Source organism: Podarcis muralis, chromosome 3, assembly GCF_964188315.1.
Source record: "Podarcis muralis chromosome 3, rPodMur119.hap1.1, whole genome shotgun sequence".
NCBI classification, from domain to species: Eukaryota; Metazoa; Chordata; class Lepidosauria; order Squamata; family Lacertidae; genus Podarcis; species Podarcis muralis.
Genome location: NC_135657.1, coordinates 88,199,759 through 88,222,933, shown reverse-complemented (window position 1 = coordinate 88,222,933; position 23,175 = coordinate 88,199,759). Strand labels below are relative to the sequence as shown.

The window sequence follows — 23,175 nt, the reverse complement described above, 5'->3', positions numbered from 1 at the left end:
GAGGAGAGGATCACTGCTGGGGGAGAGGATCACTGCTGGGTCCTGAGAGGAAGGCATCATCCACCACAGCAGGCGAGCGAGCAGACTTGGCGAGAGAGGCTGAGCTGGGCAAGCACGTCGTCGCAGTCATCCTGATCCGCTGCCCTCCCCGGTTTGCTGCTGTTCACTTCCTCGAGGATTAAGAGAGGCGATTCCCTCCCCCCCCTTGCAGATCTTGCAGCTTCTGAAAAGGAGGCAACGGCGGCGAGGAGCTGGGAAGCAAGGGCAAGCAGAAAGTCAGGCAGGGGAAGAACCAGGTGGACATTTCCTCCCTTCAAGTTCAGTGATTTGACAAATGAACGTCATGCTTTTTTTGCTCCCCCGGGCTCTAAACGTTGCACGTGTGGAGAGGCAGGCAGGCGTCTCTTCTCTTAGGATGCATTTGGAAGTCGAGCTGATTTTTAGCCTGTGATCCTTCCAGAATTCCGAGGATAAATTGAGTTGAAGGGAACGTGCTTCTGGGTAGGCGTGCGCCGTTAGAAACGCAGTGTCTATATGCTTGAGCCTGTTTGTGGATTTGGCAGTGCAATCTCGCGTAAGCCCCACTATGATCAGAGGGGCTTGCTTCCCTTGCAAGGGCACCAAGCTGTCAGTTTGTCAGTTTATTAAGGAATGGCTCTTCCTTATATAATGGCTCTTCGTGATCGTGCCAGTTAACAGGATTTGGGCCTGCAAGCCTGCTTTTACAGCTCAAAAGCAGGACATACTATTTAAGACCCAGTTTCGTGAAGAGGTGATTTGGGTTATGGCACATCATGAGCAAAGTGTTTGTCAGGCAGTTTCTTTTGGCTTCAGGCTCAGCTTGCAGCTTCCTGTCAAAAAGCTCTGGGTGCAAAAGAGCCTTTATAGGTGTCCCTAGCAAATAATTGTTCCTCCTGTTTCTGAGGTTCAGGTGTGGAGTGCTACTGCTTATGTAGTTAACAGCACCACCCATGCTCAAGGAGTTGCCAGCAGGCTTGAAGGAACTCCCAAGATCTGCAGAAGTGCAAAAAAACCAAGAAAAAACAAACACCATTTATGGGGGAAGCACACACACAGAGAGGGAGGGAACACTGCAACAGCCCAATGAGGATTAAGCATGCTCATTGGCCTTGAAATACTATCAGAAAGGGGGAAGAACAGAAAGGAGGAATGGAATGGAACAGCAGAATTTAAAGCTGCAACATTTTGTTGCAGTACCCATTTATGTTACAGTATTTCCACATAGTGACACACACTGCATGCTTGATAAAGATCAGTAATATTCATATTTAGGCAATTTTAAATACCGTACTGACAAGGGAAGTTCCTAGTTCTCCCTTGTTGCTGCAGCAACATCAGACATGTTACGCTTTATCTTGCTCCTACACTTTCATCCTGTAGTGAATTGCAACTTCCTGAATCTACTAGCAGCTGCCACCACCCTTGAATGGGTCATATGTGATGGAATATTTATGATGCAATTATGCTTTCCTGATAAGTTTCTCAACAGCAAATATATTTTAGATATTACAGATTTTGCCATATCCTTGCTGACAAGAAAATGCAACACAGAAATATTATTTTTTTTTGTCCATTTGATCCCTACTTTGTGGTTTGATAATCAGGGTTGTTGGGTTTTTCACTGACTTCGTGGCCACATATACATAGGGAAGCATCTATTTGTAAGTCCTTAGAAATAATAAAACCTGCTGTGCAACCCCAGTTTCATTTTTTTATCTGATAGGGACAGAGCAAATACAAAGTGTTTATGCTGCAGACAGTACATATTTATAGCACATAACTCCATATCAAAGTAGATTAGGAAACAGTATTACACGCAATAGCAGTCAAGTACATTTGGATTAAAATGCTAGAGCTAAATAACTCTTACTTCTTGTTGGTGGTACCTGCATTGCACCCTGTTCCTGTGCACGTTTACGGAGAAGTTACATGTCACATTGCTCAGTGGAAGTTCATTGCAAGTTGGGGGGGGGGGGAGAGACTGTAGCATTTGATACAATTCAGTGCACTTTTGCACAGAATTGAGGTCCACTATGTTTAGTAGGGTTCACTCCTTTATAAGTGTATTTAAGATTGCAGCCTTAGCAATCTTACTCCTACACCTACCTGCAGGTAAGCCCCTTTGAATTCAGTCGCACCTGCTTCTGAGTAGACGTGTACAGAATAGTGCTGTTCAGTCACCTAGCATTTTACACAGCTCGGCTGTTTCACCTAGTATGTTGCAGCAGGATTGTATTATAAATGGTCACTGGTATATCTCACATTGTGGATTTATGGCTTGGTTTCTGAAGATACATTAAGGGTACATTGCATGATGTGACAAATACAAGGTTTCTGCATACTGCAGTCACTCTCTGTGAATGTGTGAATATCCCTCTGAGATGGTTAATACAATTGCCATTACTTCAAGGTGAGGCAGATTATGTCTGCCTCCTGTACTCTGCCTTCCTGCAGTGCTTTGCTGCAATATATTGCAGGATCAAGTATTGCAGGATCCGTTCTCTTTCTCTCCTATCTTTGATTATATTGGAAGATGAGAAGTTGTAAAAGATTTACCTGCATACAATTGGTATTTATACTAAATTTTTGGAATGATGAGTTGTGTCAACTAAAACGTGTATTTCAGAGAATGAAGGTAAATGGCTGCGGTGGGTGGGGCCAGCTGCAAAATTGGGCACAGCAATTAATGTGAATTTTACTTTTGTACAGTATGTTTGTACAGTGTGTTTGTACATGCACACACCCCATATAACTTCTATCTGGGCATGAAAGGCACATTTTAAGAGTTCAATGACATATTCTAGCAAGGCACAAAAATTCAAGGAAGGTGCAAAGCAGTGAGGGGTATGGCATGAGGGCAAGGAGTGTGGCCTGGGGAGAGTTATGAATGCCTGATAGAGAAGAATGGAGGTCTGTGTTTGGCCTGGGGTTCCCCCTCCTCCCTGTTTTAAGAAGTGGATTGTGTTTTATTACTTATTAAACTTACTGGGTTAACTTAATAGGTTTTTGTGGGTCCCCGCCACCCAAAAAGTAACTCAAAGCAACTTATTTACATTAAAGCTGACATAAAACAAAAAAACAACTAAGGCATGTATACATTTTAAAATTGTATACCCGCACCATTCTTGTCTGAGGACACTCCAGAGTGGCTAACTATCCATAGGTTAAAAAAAATAATACATTGTATAAAACAAAATTTGAACCAACATATAAAATCAACAAATATAAACAATTGACAAGGATTCAGCAATCAAGAGTGTAGAGCCAGAAAATTAAAAGCGCCAGGCAATAACTGCACCAGCTCATCAACGAGGTTAGCTAAAAAGAAAAGTTTTTTGCGTGCTGTTTATAGCTACAGGGCATTCAAGTACTGCAATACAGAGGCCACTCCCACAAAGGGTCTGTCTGTTGCGCTTCTTTTGGCAGAGGCACCTGAAGCAACACCTGATGGTGAATGGAGTGCCAAGAAGAGTACATATGGGGGGGAGGTAGTGTCTCACATATCCAGGTCTCAAGCCTTTTAAGGTTTTAAAGCAACATATCAAGTTTGAGACTGGAAACACATAGGTAGATCACATTAAGCCAAGGTAATACGTCCGTAAGGTGGTTCTGTGGTTGTAGTGCACTTTTTGACTCTGATCCTTAATCAAATAACTCTCAAAGCAGTATACAACTAAACTTGTAGCTAAGATACATGAAACTATATATATATATATATACACACACACACACACACACACACACACACACACACATATCCATATACACACACACACAAAACTAATCTATTGAAATAAAACACTAATCTATGACAGAAAGTGATAGTGTAAAACACCTATTTTGCAGAAGTTTCATAAAAAACATGATCTGCAAGGCCTTCATGTGCACAGAGGTTTTTTGCCTTTTTATGATGTTATAAGAAATCCCTCTCTTTTATTTGTTTTGGGAAAGAACATAATCCAATGTAGAGATACAGAAACCCTTCAGGTGCTCTTTGGTCAGTTTCCATTCCTATCTGTGTATGTGTGAAGGATGGGCTGGCTTGACAGGCAATGCTTCCCAGCTTGTCCTTTTCCTGCATCTCAGACATTTTGTTCCATCCTTCCATCCCTTTTAAATCACTCACTAGGGAAGATGCCATAAGACAGGTAGGTATTATCCTAAGGGCCAGTGGTTTGTCATAATAGATTACAGGGAGCGGAGTACCAATAGAAGTGAGGGGAAAGCCAAAGTCACTCATTCATCATAGGAAACACATAAGAAGGAAAGAAAGGCGTGTACCCATTTCATTCCACATCCTTGATTTTGCTTCCATTTTATTCCACGTCCTTGATTTTGCATCCATTTTATTCCACGTCTTCAATCTGGCAAAGAGAGAGAGAGAGAGCAAAAGCTGTTCTAAGCCTTCAGAAGCATTGCTGTCCCATTGCCAGCACTGCTTTTCACCTCAGCCTCCGCACAAGCAGCAAGTTCATTGGCACCATACAAACACCCATAGAGCAGCCATGTAGGCTCTTGACTTCTGTCCAGAAGCACAGAGAGGTTGTTGCAGTTTGCATAGCATACTATTATCACTGCATGTTCCTTGGTAATTAAGCACTGCCTTCCGATGAACTTTTTTTTGAAACAGGCTGAGTACAAGATTCTGAACCAAAGAGACTTAGGCGTTGAGTGTCTACACCAATTTCTCCTGGCTAATCTTTTTAGAAACTCAAAACTGGTTGGCAATTGATTTGACACGGGGGATTTTATTGCAGATAGACTATTTAATGGTTGGGTTTTAATTGGTGTGTGCAGTGGGCCAGGGATACTTTAACAAGCACTGTATTAAGGATTCACTTGATACATAAAATGAAAGGAGAAAGTACATCAAGTGGATTCTCATAACATTATCTATTTTGCATATTCCAAAAGGTCCATAAGCAGTAGAGTGAAGGCTCAAATCAAGCTCTTTTGTTATGAGGTTGAATAGAATTAAGGTTTCACCTCAACTGCTCATGGGTGTGTCATATCTTATAGAAATCAAATCTTACCTTGCCAGGAAGCATCACATGTCTCCTATGGCTTCAAATCAAAGTGAATATATATCATGCTAACTCTAGTCATCACAAGGTTACAAGTCTTTTTAAATGTAGTATTATGTATAAATCTAAAGTGGAAGTTGTCATCATTCAAGTGCAGCGGTGATCACAAATAAAGCGTCACAAGCGATGCACCCTTCATTGGGTTGCATGCTTTAAAAATTATACTCCTTCTTCACTTTATCTCCATAAAGGCGGGAAAGCTACTTGTATAGAAGGAACAGAAACACTGGTATTTCCTTAATTGTATGAAGTGTGTGCTATGCAGGTGTGAAATCCTAACAGATGAAGAAGGTAACCCCCCCCCCCATAATATAGACAACCAACTAATTATATCAAATTGTGGCTCCTTGCAGATTATTAATAAGCATGCTGGACAAAGTGCAAGCTAAACAAACATACAACAAAAACAATTTCAGACATTCTAGAGTCTGCTGTAGTCCATTTAATGTTCTGTGTGTATGTATGTGTGATATATATATTTTAAGTGAAAAATAATTTTCTAAATGTTTATTCTTTTGTTGTTGTTGCTAACACAAATAAAGGACAATATACCTTTAGGTTCTAAATAGGGTGCGGATTGATGGAATAATGCCTGTAAAGTGTAAATTGCTATGGTGGGAAGGAAAATACAATTAAAAACACAATAGTATTAAGAAAGGACATAAATGAATGGGATTTTGGTTTGGGGTGTGGGATCTGCAATCTGATGCACTTTTACCTGGGAGTAATCCCAATCAATATAGGGGTTTGATTCTGATCAAACATGTATAGGATTGCACTGTGAAAATGTGATGAATTGCCCTAAAATGTAATTAAGCTTCAGTGCTGTGAAACCTGGATTAAGAGCAAGTTATAAAACTGTTTTCTGGTTTATTTATCAGTTGCATTCTTTTAGTGCTCAGAACACTTTTATCTACTCCTCCGAGAAGCCCAGAAAACTAGCAACAAGATGAGGAGTCACCAGATCTCCATCCAGCACATTATGTGCACATGGCTATGACTCCTTCTAGGATAAGGTCAGGTCATAGTCATTTGTGGGCAAGCAAGCAAATGTCAACTGGATTTCAAGATACGTATTTACATTCCCATTTCTAGCAGACAAAAAACTTTTGTTTATATAGCAGAGAAGCATATTTATGTACAATACTGGGTTTAAAAATAAAATTCCAAAAGGGTTATTAGAGTCTACAAACTGGAACTTTACCCTGGAACAAGGAAGGAAGGAGAGCAGTAATGAGTGCTTGCATGAATGTGTATTGCTCTGGTGCAAGACAGAAGAAAATTGCTCAGCTTTACAGATGAGCAATTCACATCTGCTTCTGTGACCACATTCCACATGGGTGCACTTGCACAAGTATGAAAATGAATAGCAATTTTGCCTATTCTCTTCCTCTTACAGCAGACAGTGGTCTTCTAGACCACAAGTAGGAAACCTCAAGTCAAGGGGCTATATGTGGTCCTCCAGCCACCCTATCTGGCCAGTGGGAACTCCCTAGGCCATGTCCCCTCTCCAAACCATCACACTAATGCTTGATCACACTAAAGTCCTTTCCACATTATTTCTTTTTCAACACAGAGATTGTTAGAAGAAACCAGCTGTTTAGTCCAACACAGGGAATGCCAGATGCTCCTAGAAGTCCACACACGGCATGAAGGAGACAGCCCTCCAACAGCAACTGGTTACTCAGAGGTGAACTGGCTTTTGTGTAGAAGCTCTACCTCACATTTAGTGAAGGTGCAACATGGTTGTCTGGTCCTCAACTACCAAAGTCACTGCCAAAAATGTGTGAGTGGAATAGACCGGGGGGATGATGAAGCTAACTTGGAAATGATTTTAAGGACAGGTTTACAGTGGTACCTCGGGTTACAGACGCTTCAGGTTACAGATGCTTCAGGTTACTGACTCCGCTAGCACAGAAATAGTACCTCGGGTTAAGAACTTTGCTTCAGAATGAGAACAGAAATCGCGCGGCGGCAGCGGGAGGCCCCATTAGCTAAAGTGGTACCTCAGCTTAAGAACAGTTTTAGATTAAGAACGGACCTCCAGAACAAATTAAGTTGTTAACCCGAGATACCACTGTACATATCTGCAAGCATGGCCAGTGGTCAGGGTGTATGGAACCTCTAGTTCAAGAGTATATGGAGCCACAAGTTCCCCTTATCTGACCTAAAACATCACTGATTTTGTCTTGAATGCCTCTTTGAGGAAGATTGTTCCGTAACTTACCTAGCCTTAGGCATCTTTAGAAAATATAAATGATTTGGAATTGCCAGGGGATATAGAAATGAAAACTCATTTGTTGGCAGCCATATAGATGGATTATGAGAATGTGAAAAGTAGGAAATATGATTAAATTAATATAATCAGGGTGAGGGAAAGCAGGCAATTTAATAGTGAATTATTTATGGGAAATGGAAGGCGTTTATTGTTGTAATAACATAAAAGATAATATTCAATCTTGTATAGGTTTGTTAAATATTGGATTGGACTATTTAAATGAACAATAAATACTTAAATGTATTTTTGTTCTCGCTTTCTCTTCTCTTCCTTTTTATTTACTAATTAATTCTTTCCATTACTATTATAATTATCATTAGCTGCATGTGGTTATTTGCTTATGCTATTTTTTAATTAATTCTGCAATTTACTATAGATATTAAACTAAAATGTTATTAAAAGGCTGGAAAAGAAATTTTGAGTCTGTATTTCTTGAGTCTATGTTCACAGGCTGTTTAAAAGAAGCCAAAACAGAGCAAACCTGCCAACAGAACAATGGTGACAGCAACAATAAGGAGCTGTTGGCAATGTTCAGTGGAGGAATCTAAATCCTCAGAGTGTCTCTTGGCTGAGAAATTAACTCTATGACAAAGTGGCGTGATTCAAGCATTTCTGGGATTTACCTACATTGTTGAAGGCATAAGCACACCTTTCTGTGGGTAGTGTCATGGGAAATTTAAGAGGGAATACAAGTTAGGCAAGAACTTTGTCCTCAACAAGAACAGAGTAGCAAAATTAAGTGCATGGCCATCTAAGGACTAACCTAGATAATAATGACACCATCCAGAAAAGTAGGGATGCAGAATTTGCATTTTAACATTATTATGTATTAAGGTCAAAATATTTTTGAGTACGTACTGTATTTCAAGTGTAACAAAAACTGAACTTTAATCCCCAGCAGTTGAAAAATAGCAACACATTCCCACAACAAGCAGGATTTTATTCTTGCCTCTGAAGCATTTCAAATTGAAGTATGGTTATGTGTTGCTTTACTGGACAGTGTTCATGACACAGATAATGATTATACTTGTGTGGTTTTCCACATACACTGTTGGCTGATGTTTTTCTCAGCATGGAGTTAAGTAATCTGAGCATGTTAGTCTATGAAATTAAAGGACCGGGGGGGGGACATATCCATTGCTCCATAACTACACCAGTTCATTATTTTCTTTCAGTATGCATGCATAACTATCCTAGAAAGAATAATTGATAATCTCTAGTGAAGCCCTTGGGTCCAGCTGTGTCTTATGATCTTCCAATTTCACCAAACATGACTTGGTGAACTGAATTTTCAAAACTTATCATTCATTGCTTTTTGTATTTTTCCATCAGCGGTACAGTATGTTACAAAAGCAAAGCCTTCTGACAATTAGAAGTAAATTACATAGTCCAGAAAGCAATGCCAACCCAGTTATTTACTTTGTAAAAAAATAGCAAAAGACTAGAAGCCATGAATCTATGAAACAATTTCCATATACCTCAGTAAAGGGCTGTTCTGGAATAGGCAGTTTTTTAAACAAACACTTTTATATTGCTTTTCTACAATCCACATTGATGTGACAACTGTTTCAGCAATTCAACTTATGGCTGTGATGCATTGGAATAACTGGAACTTACAGTACATACATACAATGGTTTTACGTTAAAATATGACCATATGAAACTACCTAATACTGAAGCCACTGCCTTAAACGGAACCAGGTGATTACTCCATTTCGCTCAGTACTGCCTGGCATTGACTCCCCAAGGTTGATATAATATCCGTGAGTTTTTTTAACTGAAAGTCAATCAGAAGTACAGGATAAGAGTCAAACTATGGCCAAATCAGTCATAAACCCCACTAGATGACTTTGGATCACTCACTACATCTCACCTTGAAGTTCCTCACAATGTATTAGGGGCCTAATATGGGGAGAACATACCTTCCAAGTGTCCCAATTTTCGAGGGACAATACAGAATTACAGCAGCCATCCCGGTTTCTGATTTGATCCCAGAATGTCCCTGTTTTCCTTTTTCCTCCCCTTCACATCTCGGAGAACAATTAAAAGTGGTGGAGAGATTAGACCCCTCCTCCTTCAGTCTTTTTTGGTAACAGGAACCATTCCTCTGTCTGTCTCTTTCTCTGTGTATAAGTACAAAGATGGAGTCCCGTTTACACTGAAAATAAAATACCTGCACCAAATGAAGGAAATGAAGCTGACATACGAAGCCCTTCCTATAATGCTGAAGGGAAAGGCAACTAATCCACTTTAAATTCTTTAATTGCAGTGCTTCAGCAGCCAGCAATTTATTTTAGGAAACGTGTGGTGTATTTATTCCTTTATTGTAAATTGAGCCTTACTCTGCAAGCCTTTATGTGTCTACTCAGACTTAAGTCTTGTTGTATTCAAAGGAGCTTACTACACAGCCTTACACTGCAATCCTAAGCATTTTTACTCAGTAGCAAGTCCTACTGATTTCAATACGATTTACTCTCAGATCATTCTCTAATGTATTTTTATTTTTTTATTATTATTATTATTAACCCCCACCTTTTCCTCTGACAGGGATTCAATGCAGCTTACAGCCTTATTATTATTTTGCTCCATTTATCTGTTGAAGGGGTTGTACATGATCCCTTCCCTCACACATTTGTCTCCAATCTTTCTACCCTAAAAGGCAAGATGGCCAGGGAAGGTTCTCAGCAGGGCAGCCTGACTCACTGTTCTATTATAGTATAGAAATTCTAATTACAAAGGTTCACAGGTGATTATTATTTTTAATATGCTCCTTCCTCCTTGTGGATTTGAAAGACCCCAATATACCATAACTACAACTTGGGGTGGGTAGGGTTCATTCTTTAAAATAATGAGGTAGGCCAGGCTGGGCCTGTACTCCAGTCCTGCAGCTGTTAGTCAAGATGGCTTCCAAAACCCAGAAAGAAAGGGAAAAAACCTTCTTTGTCTGCCCTTCTCCTCAGCCCAGTCTGCAGAAAAGAGCTTGAAAACTTAAATGAATCTCCTTACAGAAACAAGTCTAATCAAGGAGTTACACAGGCACAGGTTTCCTTAAAAGATGAAAAATCCTAAATGGCAGTGTCTAGCAAAGAACTGGAACAGGGTCTCAATCTTCGTGTTTTGTTTGTTTTACATTTAGTGAAATAATGATAATGATGATGATGATGATGATAATAATAATAGCAGCCAAACAGAATTAAAAGGGCACTTGCTGAAATCACAGGGTGGGGAAGATTCATGAGTGGGGGGGGGGGAATTCCCCCATACTTTATATGTTTAAAAATGTCCCGTAGTGGATAGAAGTCTTCCTTTACTGGTTTCCATTTTGCCTAAAGCTTGTTAAGTACACAAATATCCATGCACGTCACAAAAATGATGACACTGAATTCAGTTTCCAGAAAGACAGCAGTTTCAGCCAGTAGGAGCAAAAATATGGAAGTTTGAGGAACCTTAAAGACTTATTCAATGACATATTAACTATAGGGCAGCAAATAAACCCATAGCCTTTAGTTTTCCACTTCTGCCATAAGACTCCTTACAAGGTTGTTGTTATGAGGATAGTCATTCATTTAAGAGACTCCTCCTCTATCACTTTTTAGGACAATTGCCTCACCAAGCAGTGTACAGTGGTACCTCAGGTTACATACGCTTCAGGTTACAGACTCCGCTAACCCAGAAATAGTGCTTCAGGTTAAGAACTTTGCTTCAGGATAAGAACAGAAATCGTGCTAGGGCAGCACAGCGGCAGCAGGAGGCCCCATTAGCTAAAGTGGTGCTTCAGGTTAAGAACGAACCTCCAGAACGAATTAAGTACTTAACCCGAGGTACCACTGTATAAATAAAACACATCAAAAGAGTTAACACAACAATAAAAACACCATTCCATTTAACCAGTCAAAACTTACTAAAACCAGCCCTAGGCAAATTGCTCCAAGTATCCAGCATCACAATTAAAACTCCAAAGATGTGCCTTCAAAATTTGAGAGAGAGATAAGAGAGAGCATCTGCATAACTTTTCCTATGACTGAATTGCATAAGCAGGAGAGGCAACAGCAGAGAAAACCCCATTTTTTGGAACCCAGCAGCCTAATAGGTTTCCTCGTGGACACCTCAACTGGGTCTTCAGCGTAGATCTTAGGCTATTCCGAACCTGCTATGGATGCAGGCAGTCTTTAAGATAACCTGGTTCCAAACCCTTTAATGAGGAGAGGTGCAGGGAGGAAAATCTTTCTATGTGCGCCATCTTGAGCCTCTTGAAGGAATGACATTTTTTCAGCACTGTAGTGGTCAAAGCCAGAAAAAAAGACTATGTGTGTGTGCGCGCGCGCGAATATAGTGAAATATTTTTGCGGATTTTATCTTCTCATACACTTGTTAAAATTCTGACAATCTGAGGACTTTCCGATTTTTAGTTGCATGGCATACACACACCCCCCCCCCATGCAGATATGTAGACATGCTATTATTATTTCATCCATTCCCCCATCTTTCCTCCAAGGAGCTCAAATGGTTCCCCTCTCCCCTCTTCATTGCAGCTTCACCACAACCCTGCGAGGTAGGTTAGTCTTAGAGACTGTGACTAGCCCAAGGTTAGGAATTCCTATTAGCCTTAGGTCCTTAACGCGAGCCTGTATCAGAAATTTATTACATCATGGCAAACTTTCGCAAACTAATCGAGTCCACTCCGTCAGGTGAAGCGCCACCCTCCTTTTCCTGCCGCTTCGTGCACCGGCTTTGATGACCGCACTAAAAAGCTCATGCCCGTAAGAAATCCGTTAGTGCAAGATGCAAGGTGGCAAGCCTCCTTTATGCTTTAGGGCGGCACTGAGGCGCTTCTATGGAAGCGCAGCTATTGCAGCAGCAGAGGACACCATTCCAAGCGTCATGTCGTCAGCTGATCCTCAGAGTCCGCACCCCACCAGCACCAGCGGACTACAATTCCCAGCAGCCCTTTCGCGACCCGCCCTAGCAAAAGTTTGAAGCCGGGAGGAAGGGTGTGCGCGATGGGCTAGTTCCCGCGCGGATGCTCGGTTCGAGAGCGCGGGGAGGCGTTCGCGGGGCTGCCTCTCGCCTGCCGAGGATCTCCGAAGCGCCTGCCCTCTTCCTCCAAGTCGCTTGCCTGGGCATGCCCGGGCGTGCAAGGTAGGCGTCGCCGGCGTCATCGCGTGCCCCGATGGTGAGCATTGCGCGCACTGGGGCTTCCCCTCGGTAACCCGCCCCTCCTGCTGCCTCTCCGGCCTGTTCCCTCTCCTCCAAATCGCCTCTTTCCCCGCACTTGCATCGTCGGCTTTCGTTGCATTGAATGGAGGCCTTTTGCATAGCCACCCACCCTAGTACCGCGGTTCTTTCGGTGAGCCCTCGCGGGTAAGAAAATGCTAGTCCCGAAAACGTGGTGTTTTTCTGTCTAACCGTTTCCTTGGTTCGCTGATATTCTTGCTACTCGGATAACTCCCCACTTGGAGCATTTCCTTGGGTCACCGCTGCTACTCCCCCCCCCCCGTCAGATAATGTATATATATATTTTTAGGGTCCCCTCTAGATGTGGTTTGTGCTTCCTGGTGCATGCTTCTTCCCGCGCTGTGCCATAGATAAGTCCGCTTTTAGTACTGTTCGCGCATGCAAAGGTTTCGCGGTGGTCTGCTTCAGGTGCAATCGGTGCACATATCCCGTACTGTTCAGATGTGTTTTATTTGCACCTAGTCTTTAGACTCCACTGCAAAGCGAATGTTTGACTTCAGTAGAAGTTTAATTCTTGAGTTAAAGATAAGTTGCATCATAAACAAGCTTACAATGCTAAAATTGCTTGTTGGATCATAGCGTGGTCCTTTTAAAAGGTCGACGAAAACTTCCTTTAACAAATACTAAAATGCAACGCTAACATGAATATATCTGAATAAAACTATGTAAAACCTAACTGAATGGAAATGTAACACAAACATAAAATTCTGTATTTCCACGATTCTATGGCACAGCATGCCCTTTTATCAGTTTTATCCTCATGAGTTACTGCATATATACATATACAATGATCAAGACGGCATATTTTATATCGTCAACCCAGTAGATAAGTTGCAGAGTCATGTGCAGGCCTCTCCCTAAAATTTGTACTAAGTATTGTCCTCAATATGCAGTATATAAGGTACATAATATGTGAGATCTTCAACCTGGTTTAAACCACAGGGACAGGTGTTTTCAGAGTATGGCATATTTCTGAACCTTCCTAAAACAGCTGAAGGCATTAGGTTTAATTGGACTCCAGTAATAGGCCATCCTCTCACTCTCTTTCTGCAAATCCTTAAAATAGCAAGGTAGTACAGAAAGCGTGTATAGAAGATTCTTATACAATGGTGCAATTTCAGAGAATGATGCAGTTGCTCTGTCCATCTGAAAAGAGATCTCAAACAATCTCTGTTTAAAACTTTATACAAATAGAATAGAGTCAGAAAGGGCCACGGGGGTCATCTAATCCAACCCTGCAATGCAGGAACGTTTTGCCCAATGTAGGGCTCGAACCCACCACTCTGAGAATAAGAGTCTCATGCTAGTTCAGAAAAGCCTAATGTCGCCCATAGGAATGAAAGTACGTAATCCCGTACGCTTTCCGTTTAGCAAACTCTGCAAGGAAGGTGTGTCCCGCTTTCTGTTTGGGAAAGCAGCACCACCAAATATCTGAAACAGTACTTGCTCAATTTTCACCTCATCTAACGGCCGCATATGTTTGCGGGGTCAATCAGTTTGGTCTTTGATAGACTGCAAATCTTCATTTTTACAGTAATTACTAAAAGGCGGGAGGAGACATGACCCAATCAGGGGTTAAAGACATCAGTATTGTGTCCCCTGTGTATAGAAGGGATGACATATTTTTTATCACGTATCTTTTTTCCAGAGGCAACAGTGAGAGCCAGACAGTTGTGCAACCACATCATTTATATATAAGTTGAAAAGCAGAGATGCCAGGATGCATCATTGATGGATACCCTTTGTGGCTTGGATAAAATCAGAGTTCCCCATGGACACCATCCAGACTTTTTAAATGAAACGTTGGTATAAAGAGCCTATATACAATATAGAAGACGTTTATTAGCAGCCTCTCAATTCCCCCCCCCCCAAAAAAAATTGGTATAATATCAAAGGCATACCTGAGATTGAGGAAAGTTACATACAAAGTTTAAGAGCTATTTACAGTATATTTTTTTGTACAAGGTGATTTAAAAGGAGGCAGTGATCATTTATGGCTATCACAGCTTGAAAGCCTGCTTATTCATAAGCTTGTATATTATTGGTTACTACCCAATCCTAACTCATCTAAGAGAGAGCTAGCAGAGATTTTCCCAATCATGTCAAGGAAATTAATTGCAACCTGTTGGATTTTGTCTTCCACCTTTTTTGGGGGGGCATGTAAGGGCTATTCAGTTGGAACCTTCCCAGAAGTATCAATGTAGATAAAGGGTGAGGCCAATATTTGTGTTGGGTGAGATAAAAAATTTCCCTTAGAGTTGTGTTTATTTTAGTTTGTGCAAGTAGTTGACTATATTTCATTCCTTGTCCCAGGTGGCCATTTGGCAACAGGTTCTAATGGTAGACAGGATGGGTCAGCTCATTCAGAACTTTTTCCAAAAAAATAATAATCGTCTCCTATAGTTCTTATGACACTCAAATTTTGAAGAAGAGCAACCTTCCATATTAGACACCAACATGAGCAATATAGAATACAATTAAGAAAGTAACCATTTTCCCCCTCTAGCGATTGTGTTTAATAAATTTTTCAGATTATGTTAAGGGTCTCAGAATTTGTTTTTCCATGTTCTTTAATAATAAAACTGAATTTGATTAAAATAAACCAGTTTGTGTTAAGATTCGACAAAGTTAATTTTATTTGGTTAACAATCCAGATAATTGTTGACTTCTTTTTCCCCACGTTGAAAATTTAAGATAGTTCCTTTCCATTATTCCTTTTCTGGAGTATACTGGGTTACTTCTCTGCCTCCTGGGGCCCAAAACTTTTTGCTGCAGGGCAAGAGCCCTTTGACTCACATCTTTGGCCATGTAACTGGCTTTTGAAGTTACTGGGAGGGGAGGGTAAATTAAGGACCCCAGGAATCTCAGGTGGATAACAGATTCCCAGCAAGCTTCTCCCCCAGCCAATTATAGAATAGCTGCACTATAGCACCCCTGAATACAAATAATGTTAACGCTTTGGGGAAGCATCACAGAACAACTAACAAAGCAGAATAAATCCACCACTAATGCACTATTATTCTTTCAAGAACATGTTGCAAAATACGCCATTAATCTTCAAAACCAAAATATGTTTGCAGTGTTTTCTTAGTGTAGCTTGTTGCCCTTTGTTATGATAATTAGAGACTTTGGTAATTAGGTAGCATATAAATAACTTCTCTCTCGTGTGTGTGTGTGTATATATATATATAAAAAACTCTTCACAAAGTTCAAGAGGTCAAGACACAAAGGCTTTAGCAACTAATCCATACCTAATGACCCACCTAAGTGGTACTCAGGATATCACTCAAGAAATCACTCAAGATATCCCTCAAGCAATTAAGGAACAAAAGAAGAAAAGGCACACTAGCCTGGGAACTTCCTCTCTGCCCAGAACATTGGAGGCTATACACCACACCCCTCAACAGTATTTATAGGAACTCAAACACTGAGATCCTGCTCTGTTCCAGTAACAAGAAGCCGAAAGCACCAGCCTGAAGATGACGAGTGAGACCTCGTCGAAACGTCGCCTAGACACCCCAACTTTTACACGGGAAGACACCCGAGGACACCAAAACCTGCATTCCTATACCCGTGAAAATCTACGAAAGCATATATATATATATATATATACACATACACACACACACATACATTTATTTTAGTTATCTGCTCATAATACAGGCTATTGATACAAAGCAAAATATTGATATCAAACCTTTTAATAAATTATTAGTACTCTGTTTCTTAGTATCATGTATATGAGATACTCTACAGTCACTATTAATAATAATAATAATAATAATAATAATAATAATAATAATAATAATATCTTTATTGTCATTGCCCCCTCTCGGGGACAACAAAATTAAAGTGTCAAAGAGATGGGTCTGATTTATTGCATCGTTATGCAAATTGCTGACATGTAAAGGTGTTTTCCTTTCCCTTCCCTTTTCAGATAATGGAGTGTCTTGTGTCTTCTAAAAGAGCTGAGAATGCATCGTCTGAACAAGAGGAAAGTGAAGATGAGGTTGAGTTTGTTGGGGTATGTAAACAGTATCAATCAATCATTCATTGTATTTGACTAAAAGCCATTACAAACCTAGTTACAAAACTGGCATGTAAACAATATTTTAAATCTATAAGCAACACCATAGTTCCCTCTAATAGCAAACTTGGGCAATTGAGTGCCTATCAGTTTGGAAACTAAACGGATAGTGGTTTCTACAGACACAGGCAACTCCTTGGATGTGCATTGTTTAAGCTTGTAAATTAAAATACTTTTTTTCAACCCTTGAAATGCCCAACAAGGAGATAAGGAATGCTGGTGGCAATTGAACTCATAGAGAGAAGAGGGAAATGGTGTAAAGAAACGTCAGGTGGACAGAAGAAGTTATTCAGTTAAATCCATAACTCAAAGCAGTTGAGATAATGGCCTGGTTTTCACATCAAGGCAAGCCAAACTATGGCTTATTGGGACCATGCAAATGTTTCCAGCCCACAATATCTGGAGAGTACATTGTTGGCTACTCCAACCTGATCCTGGAGATCTGTGTCTGAAAAGTGGTCTATAATTAGTAAATATGTAAAATAATAAATGTGTTGTGATACCTTCCATGAAGAATGCTATTGTGAGGGAAACCAATGTAGCCCCAGGCATTGGCCAAAGCAGCAGAGAACTTGCTTGCCCCCTCCCTACCAGGCAGAACACTCTGCTCCAACTGTCAGTTGCCTGGGACTGCAGAGTACAAGCAAACCAAAGAACAGGCTGGCCTTTAACACCGGCCAGAGGGCTGCTAGGTATGGTGATATAAGGCTTTTATCTGTTCTGAATTGTCTTGGAGATAATTTGATAGATAGGGTGTGAATCTTTAAAATAAAGTTCAAAGGATTTGAAACTAAACTTCTTCTTTTTTTTAGCACACTGTCCACATATCCGAGGAATGTGGGGGGAAATGAGCTGTCCTTATAATGTGTCTCCTTTTATAGTTAACCTGAATTATGTGGCAGTGCATTCAGATTCCTTCAGTGCCCAAATACAGATAAATTTATTTTTGTGGGACTAGATGACCCTCTGGGTCCCTTCCACCTTATAATTCTATGATTCTGTGTTTTCTCTTCCATAGGAAGCTGTGTTGAGACCAGTCTTGGACTGCATTGAACTTAGCAGCGGTGACGAAGACGGTAGCAGTTCTTCTAATGTGAGTGTTCCCTGCCGTTTAAAATTGTTGGACAAGAGTTTTCTTTGGAATTACTCCATTCTGTCTGTCTAAGTTTGTATCACTTGAAGGGGAGTACATATGGTTCAAATATATTCTTATTTTATCTATAAAAAGATCTCCGAGATGATTTTATTATTCTTTACTTGTTATATTTGAATACTGCACATCTAACCAATTCTCTGGGAAGTTTACAGAAGCAATAAAACACAAACTAAATCTTGAAGTAAAAACACTAAAAGCTAAATAACTTACAAAAGCAGAAAGCCCAACAACACAAAAAAAACTCCTCTATGTATGATCAGAATGGAACACAACAGCTGAAACAATTAAAACCAGCATAAATCACAGCAAAGGGGAAAAAATGATGGAAAAACTGAAGCATTGTGATAAGAAGGCTTGAGACAACAGGGAAATCTACCTGGTGCATAAATGATCATAGTGTAGGTGTCAGGTAAGGTTATCTGGGAAGGTATTCTGTAAGCAGGGGGCCGTCTCCAAAAAGACTTTCATGCTGGTAGCTGCCCACTTAGAAGATTTGAAGTGAAGGCTTAGAAAAAATGTTCCTTTATCACCACTACAAATATTTTATATGTCAATATGCCAATTTTTAAACAGTATTTAAATTCAAGCTGCAGATCCTGAGGAAACTAAGAGCAGATTCTTGCATTCTCTGTGATTTTTGTTTTTATACATTTATTCCATGTGGGTCTTTGATGGCTTGTATGGAACCCTTGTGAACGGGTTTTTATCCTTGTGAATGTTTTATCCTTGGCAACCTTTTGCTAAAGAATTATTCTCCCCTCCCCCCGGTACATTGTTTGGGGGTTCTCCAGACCCCTGGAACCAACTAGGGGTGAGCGAGTAGAAAGCCTATACTTTCTACTGACAGGACTCATTAGCTGAATCCCAACCATGATGTCTAATTCGGTACTTAACCTATGCCAGCAGGGTCACCAGCAACTGGTGTTGTGAAGTACACTTAGTGGCTGTTGTTAAATCGGGCCCATCCCTCAAACACCTAACAATGCTGTGCAATTTACATTGCATCGTACTTGTGACAATGAGCCTTCTGACACATAGCAGCTAAGTTGAGTATGACATCCTCAACATCTGAGGGAACAAAGCATTAAGCAACAGCTTTTGTGAGGTAAGGGTTAGTTGTCATCTGCTTAGGAGTAAAACCTCAGAAGCTGGGGAAGCCCGAGTAAAGAAGGGCTGAAGGAAAACAGCGGGCTTCCTTCAGATGGCAGATGTAAGTTTCTGAGAGACAGATGATCACTTTGAGAATTTATTAGGCTGGGCCTGGATCAGCTAGATTTATTCTGACTAAAGAAAAACTGAGGAGGGAACTGGATATTTATGCCCAGTGTGTTATTAATACCTTTCAGAGGAAGGGAGCCAGTGTCTTGAGTTGGTGTAAAAGACTGTCCTCTGCAAGGTCTTACCAGAAGATCATGACTCGTGTGGATTTTAATAGTTGGTTAAACTGTCCAAGCAGCCAAGAATACAACCAGAGGAGTTTTAGGGATTGTCCCCAGTAAGTGTACTGGGTTGTGAGAGCATTTGGCTGGGGTGGAAGTTTAGGCAATTTGGCTTGAGGTTCTATTCAATTTGGCTTCTAATTAGAAGCTGATGTCAGCAAAGGTGTTTGTTGAATCTTCAGAAATTGTCAACAAACACTGTTAAGATCCCAATATCTCTCACTCTGTGTGTGTGTGTGTGTGTGTGTGTGTGTGTGTGTGCACGTGCACATACACACCCTTTAATAAATCACCTGTCTTAATTAAATGGTCATACTGTCTTTAATGTTTGCATCCATCTTACACCTAAACCGACTATAACCACTGCTAGGAGGTTTTTGAAAGCATTGTGAATTAATTAATGGCATCTGAAAGTTAAAGAAGCATAGATACCTTAAACCTATGTTTGTATAAACCTCACTTGGTATAGAGGTTGAAGAAACCAGTATCCCTGACAGGTGCCATGTGAACAGTACAGAACACAGCATATAAATACTTTTTTAAAAATAGCGTAATGAGAGTTGTTTTTTAAAAAATAATATCCGAACCCATTTTTGTGTCCGTTAGAAGATGGTGTAGCAATGGTCTTAAAGTATGCATCCTCTTACTGAGATGTTTGAAGAGTTCTCTTGACCGGTGTCTAGAAAATGCCTCTGAGCCTCAGACGCTTTTAAGCATGCATTTCCCCCAAGTCTTTTTTCCCAAGCTCCAAATGGTGGCAGACTGAAATAATTGCCCCCCACCCCCAGCCTTTTGTAGTGGATGAAAAGATGTTGCTATTGAATTGTCTGGCAGTTTGTGGCAGATGGTAATATGGGAGAACTTCTCTTCATTTGTAGGCAAATACAAAACGCAAAGACTACGTCGATTATCAGAAGGAAAAGGTTGCTTCCACACTTGACCGCTTGGCACGCCATGTAGAGGTAGAGAAACAACTGAAAGAAGGGAAAAATAAAGCTTTCAAGGTATGAATTTTTATTTTTACAAAAAACAATGAGGGATTATCATCTAGGTTTCAAACCACTGTTTGGCTTCAGCTGTTATTTCCAAAGCAGAGCTTGTTTGTTTTTTTAAAAAGATTAAATGGCCTATGTTGGGTAATGTTTCCAGCTAGATTTTTCTCTTCTGGTTCCAAAATATCTTGGTGAGCCACCCTCCCTCATTAATCCTTGAACCTGGTTTCATGCTGCCATTGTGTCCAGTCTAGAACATTGTGTCCACCGGTACTCATTAGTCCTTCCCATGAGTTCAGCCTCTCAGTAACTACTGTACATTTGTTTATGTAGTACATTGCCAGGTTGTGCTCTTCCACATTTCCCTCAGTGCTCTACTCTTTCTGAAACTTTATAGTCACATGGATCAGTTACTCTTTTTTATTATTTTAATGACCACATGCTATGGTTCATGTGCGGTCGTGATGGCTGTGGCAGAAAGCGCTAATGAGGGTGGACCTTGTGGCGCTGTTTTCCAGCATTTCCTCCACCTATGAAGCCTGAGGCTTTAAAGATGGGAAGTTGGCATGCTTAGGAATATATGACACTATCCATTTGCCTGGGGTAAATCTGTCCATGTTTTTTGCTGTTAATCATTGTGTTAAATATAGCATGCAGGCTTCTTAGCTTGTTAAGGTAGCCTTTTCCAAATGACTCCTTGTTCTAGGGTCAGATTCTGGCAAACAAGTGTTGACCCCTCTCTAACAATTGAAATTCAGCCAGCACAGGCTATTGGGGATTCTGCAAAGAGATAGTGGTTATAATATGTAAAACTACTCATCTCACGAATAACTGCAGAGGTCAAACTGTAATTTTAAGCCTGGACCAAAGAAGTAGTTCAGTTCAATTTAGTTTACTGTGTTTTAGCAAACAGCCATTACACTAATAATAATAATACTCCCCAACCTTAGAGGACAAATTATTTCCCATGCCCTCCTTCAGATTTTGTTACATGAGTTTGTAGAGCCTTAGTAAGAAATGTGGGTGTTCTGAAGGATATATACTTCTTTACATCAGACAAAAGTAAACAGGTCTTTGCAAGAGATGGCCTTCCCTTCTCTGATCTTAACAATGGGTGGATGTAGTTGGTTCTAAGATTGTTATAAAAAGAGCATTCAAGGAGTACAAAACATATACCATAGTTTTCCGTGTATAAGATGCTGTTTTGTTTTTGTTTTTATTTTTTTAAAAAAAATGTTCCAAATTGGGGGCTGTTTTATACATGGATAGTGCAGGGGGGGGACGAGCGTTTGATTGCAGCCGCGAGCAGGAGATGTAAGCGGTGATTTGGAGGGTGATTGGTGGCTGCGTCAAGGGCTGCTGTTGATTGGCTGCCACTGCATCAATATGGCAGGTAATTGGCGGCTGTTGACAGCGAGCGGGCAGACAGTTGTTGGCTTCGTTGACACATGTGGCTGGCAGCGTTGGTTAGGCGGGTGAGCGATTATCACAACCCCCCCAAAAAGCTCAACAACTGTGGGCAACCCCCCCCCCCCATTTCTTAATTTTGAGTCCCCCCATAATAGGGGCTGTCTTATACATGGGGGCGTGTTATACACGGGAAAATATGGTACCTTGTTGAGGAACTGGCAAAGCTGTAGTTCAGTGGTGGATCTGCTTTCCATGCAGAAAGTGCCAGATACAGTCTTGGACATCTCTGGGTGGGGCTGAGAGAGGCACCTTGTCTGAAACTCTGGAGAGCCGCTGCCAGTCAGTACAGCGAATGCTTTGAGCTTGTATGTGTATATATGCTTTTCGTATTGGCGGTAAATCAGTGCAACTAATTGCACACGCTGTCTTCCGGCTGCTGGTACCATTAGGAAAAACTGGATTTGCAACATGCTCACGGACTGCAAGAGCTGGAATTTATCCAGGGACATAGTGACACAGAAGCAGCAAGGCAGTGCGTGAACCAGTGGCTGAAAATGCCAGGTAATGTATTGGTACCGTCGTTTCACCATTCAGAGGGATGCACAGTTCTTCCGGGTGAATAGTTCTACCTTAGTTACAGTCGATCACTTCTCCCTTTCAGACACATGTAGAGGAGTAAGCAAGGTACGGGTAGCCTTCACAGGAGAAACATGGGAGGTGTTTGAGCTTCATCCTTTTGCTCCATACAGTGATGGGGAAGTTTTGGCTCTCTAGCTGTTGCTAGACTGCAGCTCCCATCGTCTCCCTGACCGTTGCCTATTCTGGCTGGGACTAGCGGAAGTTGTTGCCCAACAACTGGAGAGTTGCAAGTTCCCCATCACTGCTGTAAGGAGATGCTGTAGCTTAGTACATTTGATATATTAAGAAGTATGTCCTATCTTTCCTCCTAGAAGAGCCTGGGGCAGCTAAATACTTACATAGCACTTTCTGGATGTGCAAAGCACTGCAGATGAGGAGCCCAAGCTCCACTCACTGTGCCTGCAGCTAAAGAATAATTAGCAGCAGGGCTGAGGGGTGTGTGTGTGCGCGCGCATTTGGCAGGCTTGTTCTTCAGAGCCTCTTTTCCCTGTGTAGTCCTGCCTACCCACCTTAATCTGTCTTAGCTCTGGTAAGTTCCATCATGTGGAACAAGCCAACCTAGGAATGCAGAATTACTTGCTGTGACTGGGCGCTCCAGGATGTCACCATGAGGCATCCATAGCCACATCTTACGTGAACCACTCAGCCACTGCTCACCTCATTCATCCGTGCTAGCAGATTCACTTGGATTATGGTGGCAGGTCTCCTGTTAGCCCAGTGTCAGGAATGGGTGTGTTGCTGTGTTCTTTCCTTTCCTAGAGGTTCACATATTCACGAGTCGAGTTTTGTGCTGGATGAAAAACGAGGGAAAGATTTAGCAAGGGCAGTGTAGTC

At 41.1% G+C, this 23,175-nt stretch overlaps 1 protein-coding gene across 6 annotated transcripts in view; it reads left to right on the top strand.

Moving 5' to 3' along the window:
* ZNF451 (zinc finger protein 451) overlaps positions 1 to 23,175 on the top strand; it is a 62,309-nt gene that overhangs the window by 26,492 nt on the left and 12,642 nt on the right. The window contains exons 1-5 of one of the 6 annotated variants that reach the window (XM_077926310.1): positions 10,111 to 10,129; positions 16,556 to 16,642; positions 17,724 to 17,798; positions 20,179 to 20,304; positions 22,152 to 22,263. In XM_077926310.1, the coding sequence (XP_077782436.1) occupies positions 16,559 to 16,642; positions 17,724 to 17,798; positions 20,179 to 20,304; positions 22,152 to 22,263 (397 nt within the window). In that variant the 5' untranslated portion in view covers positions 10,111 to 10,129; positions 16,556 to 16,558. The other 5 variants (XM_077926307.1, XM_028722659.2, XM_077926308.1 and 2 more) reach the window with 5 other exon arrangements.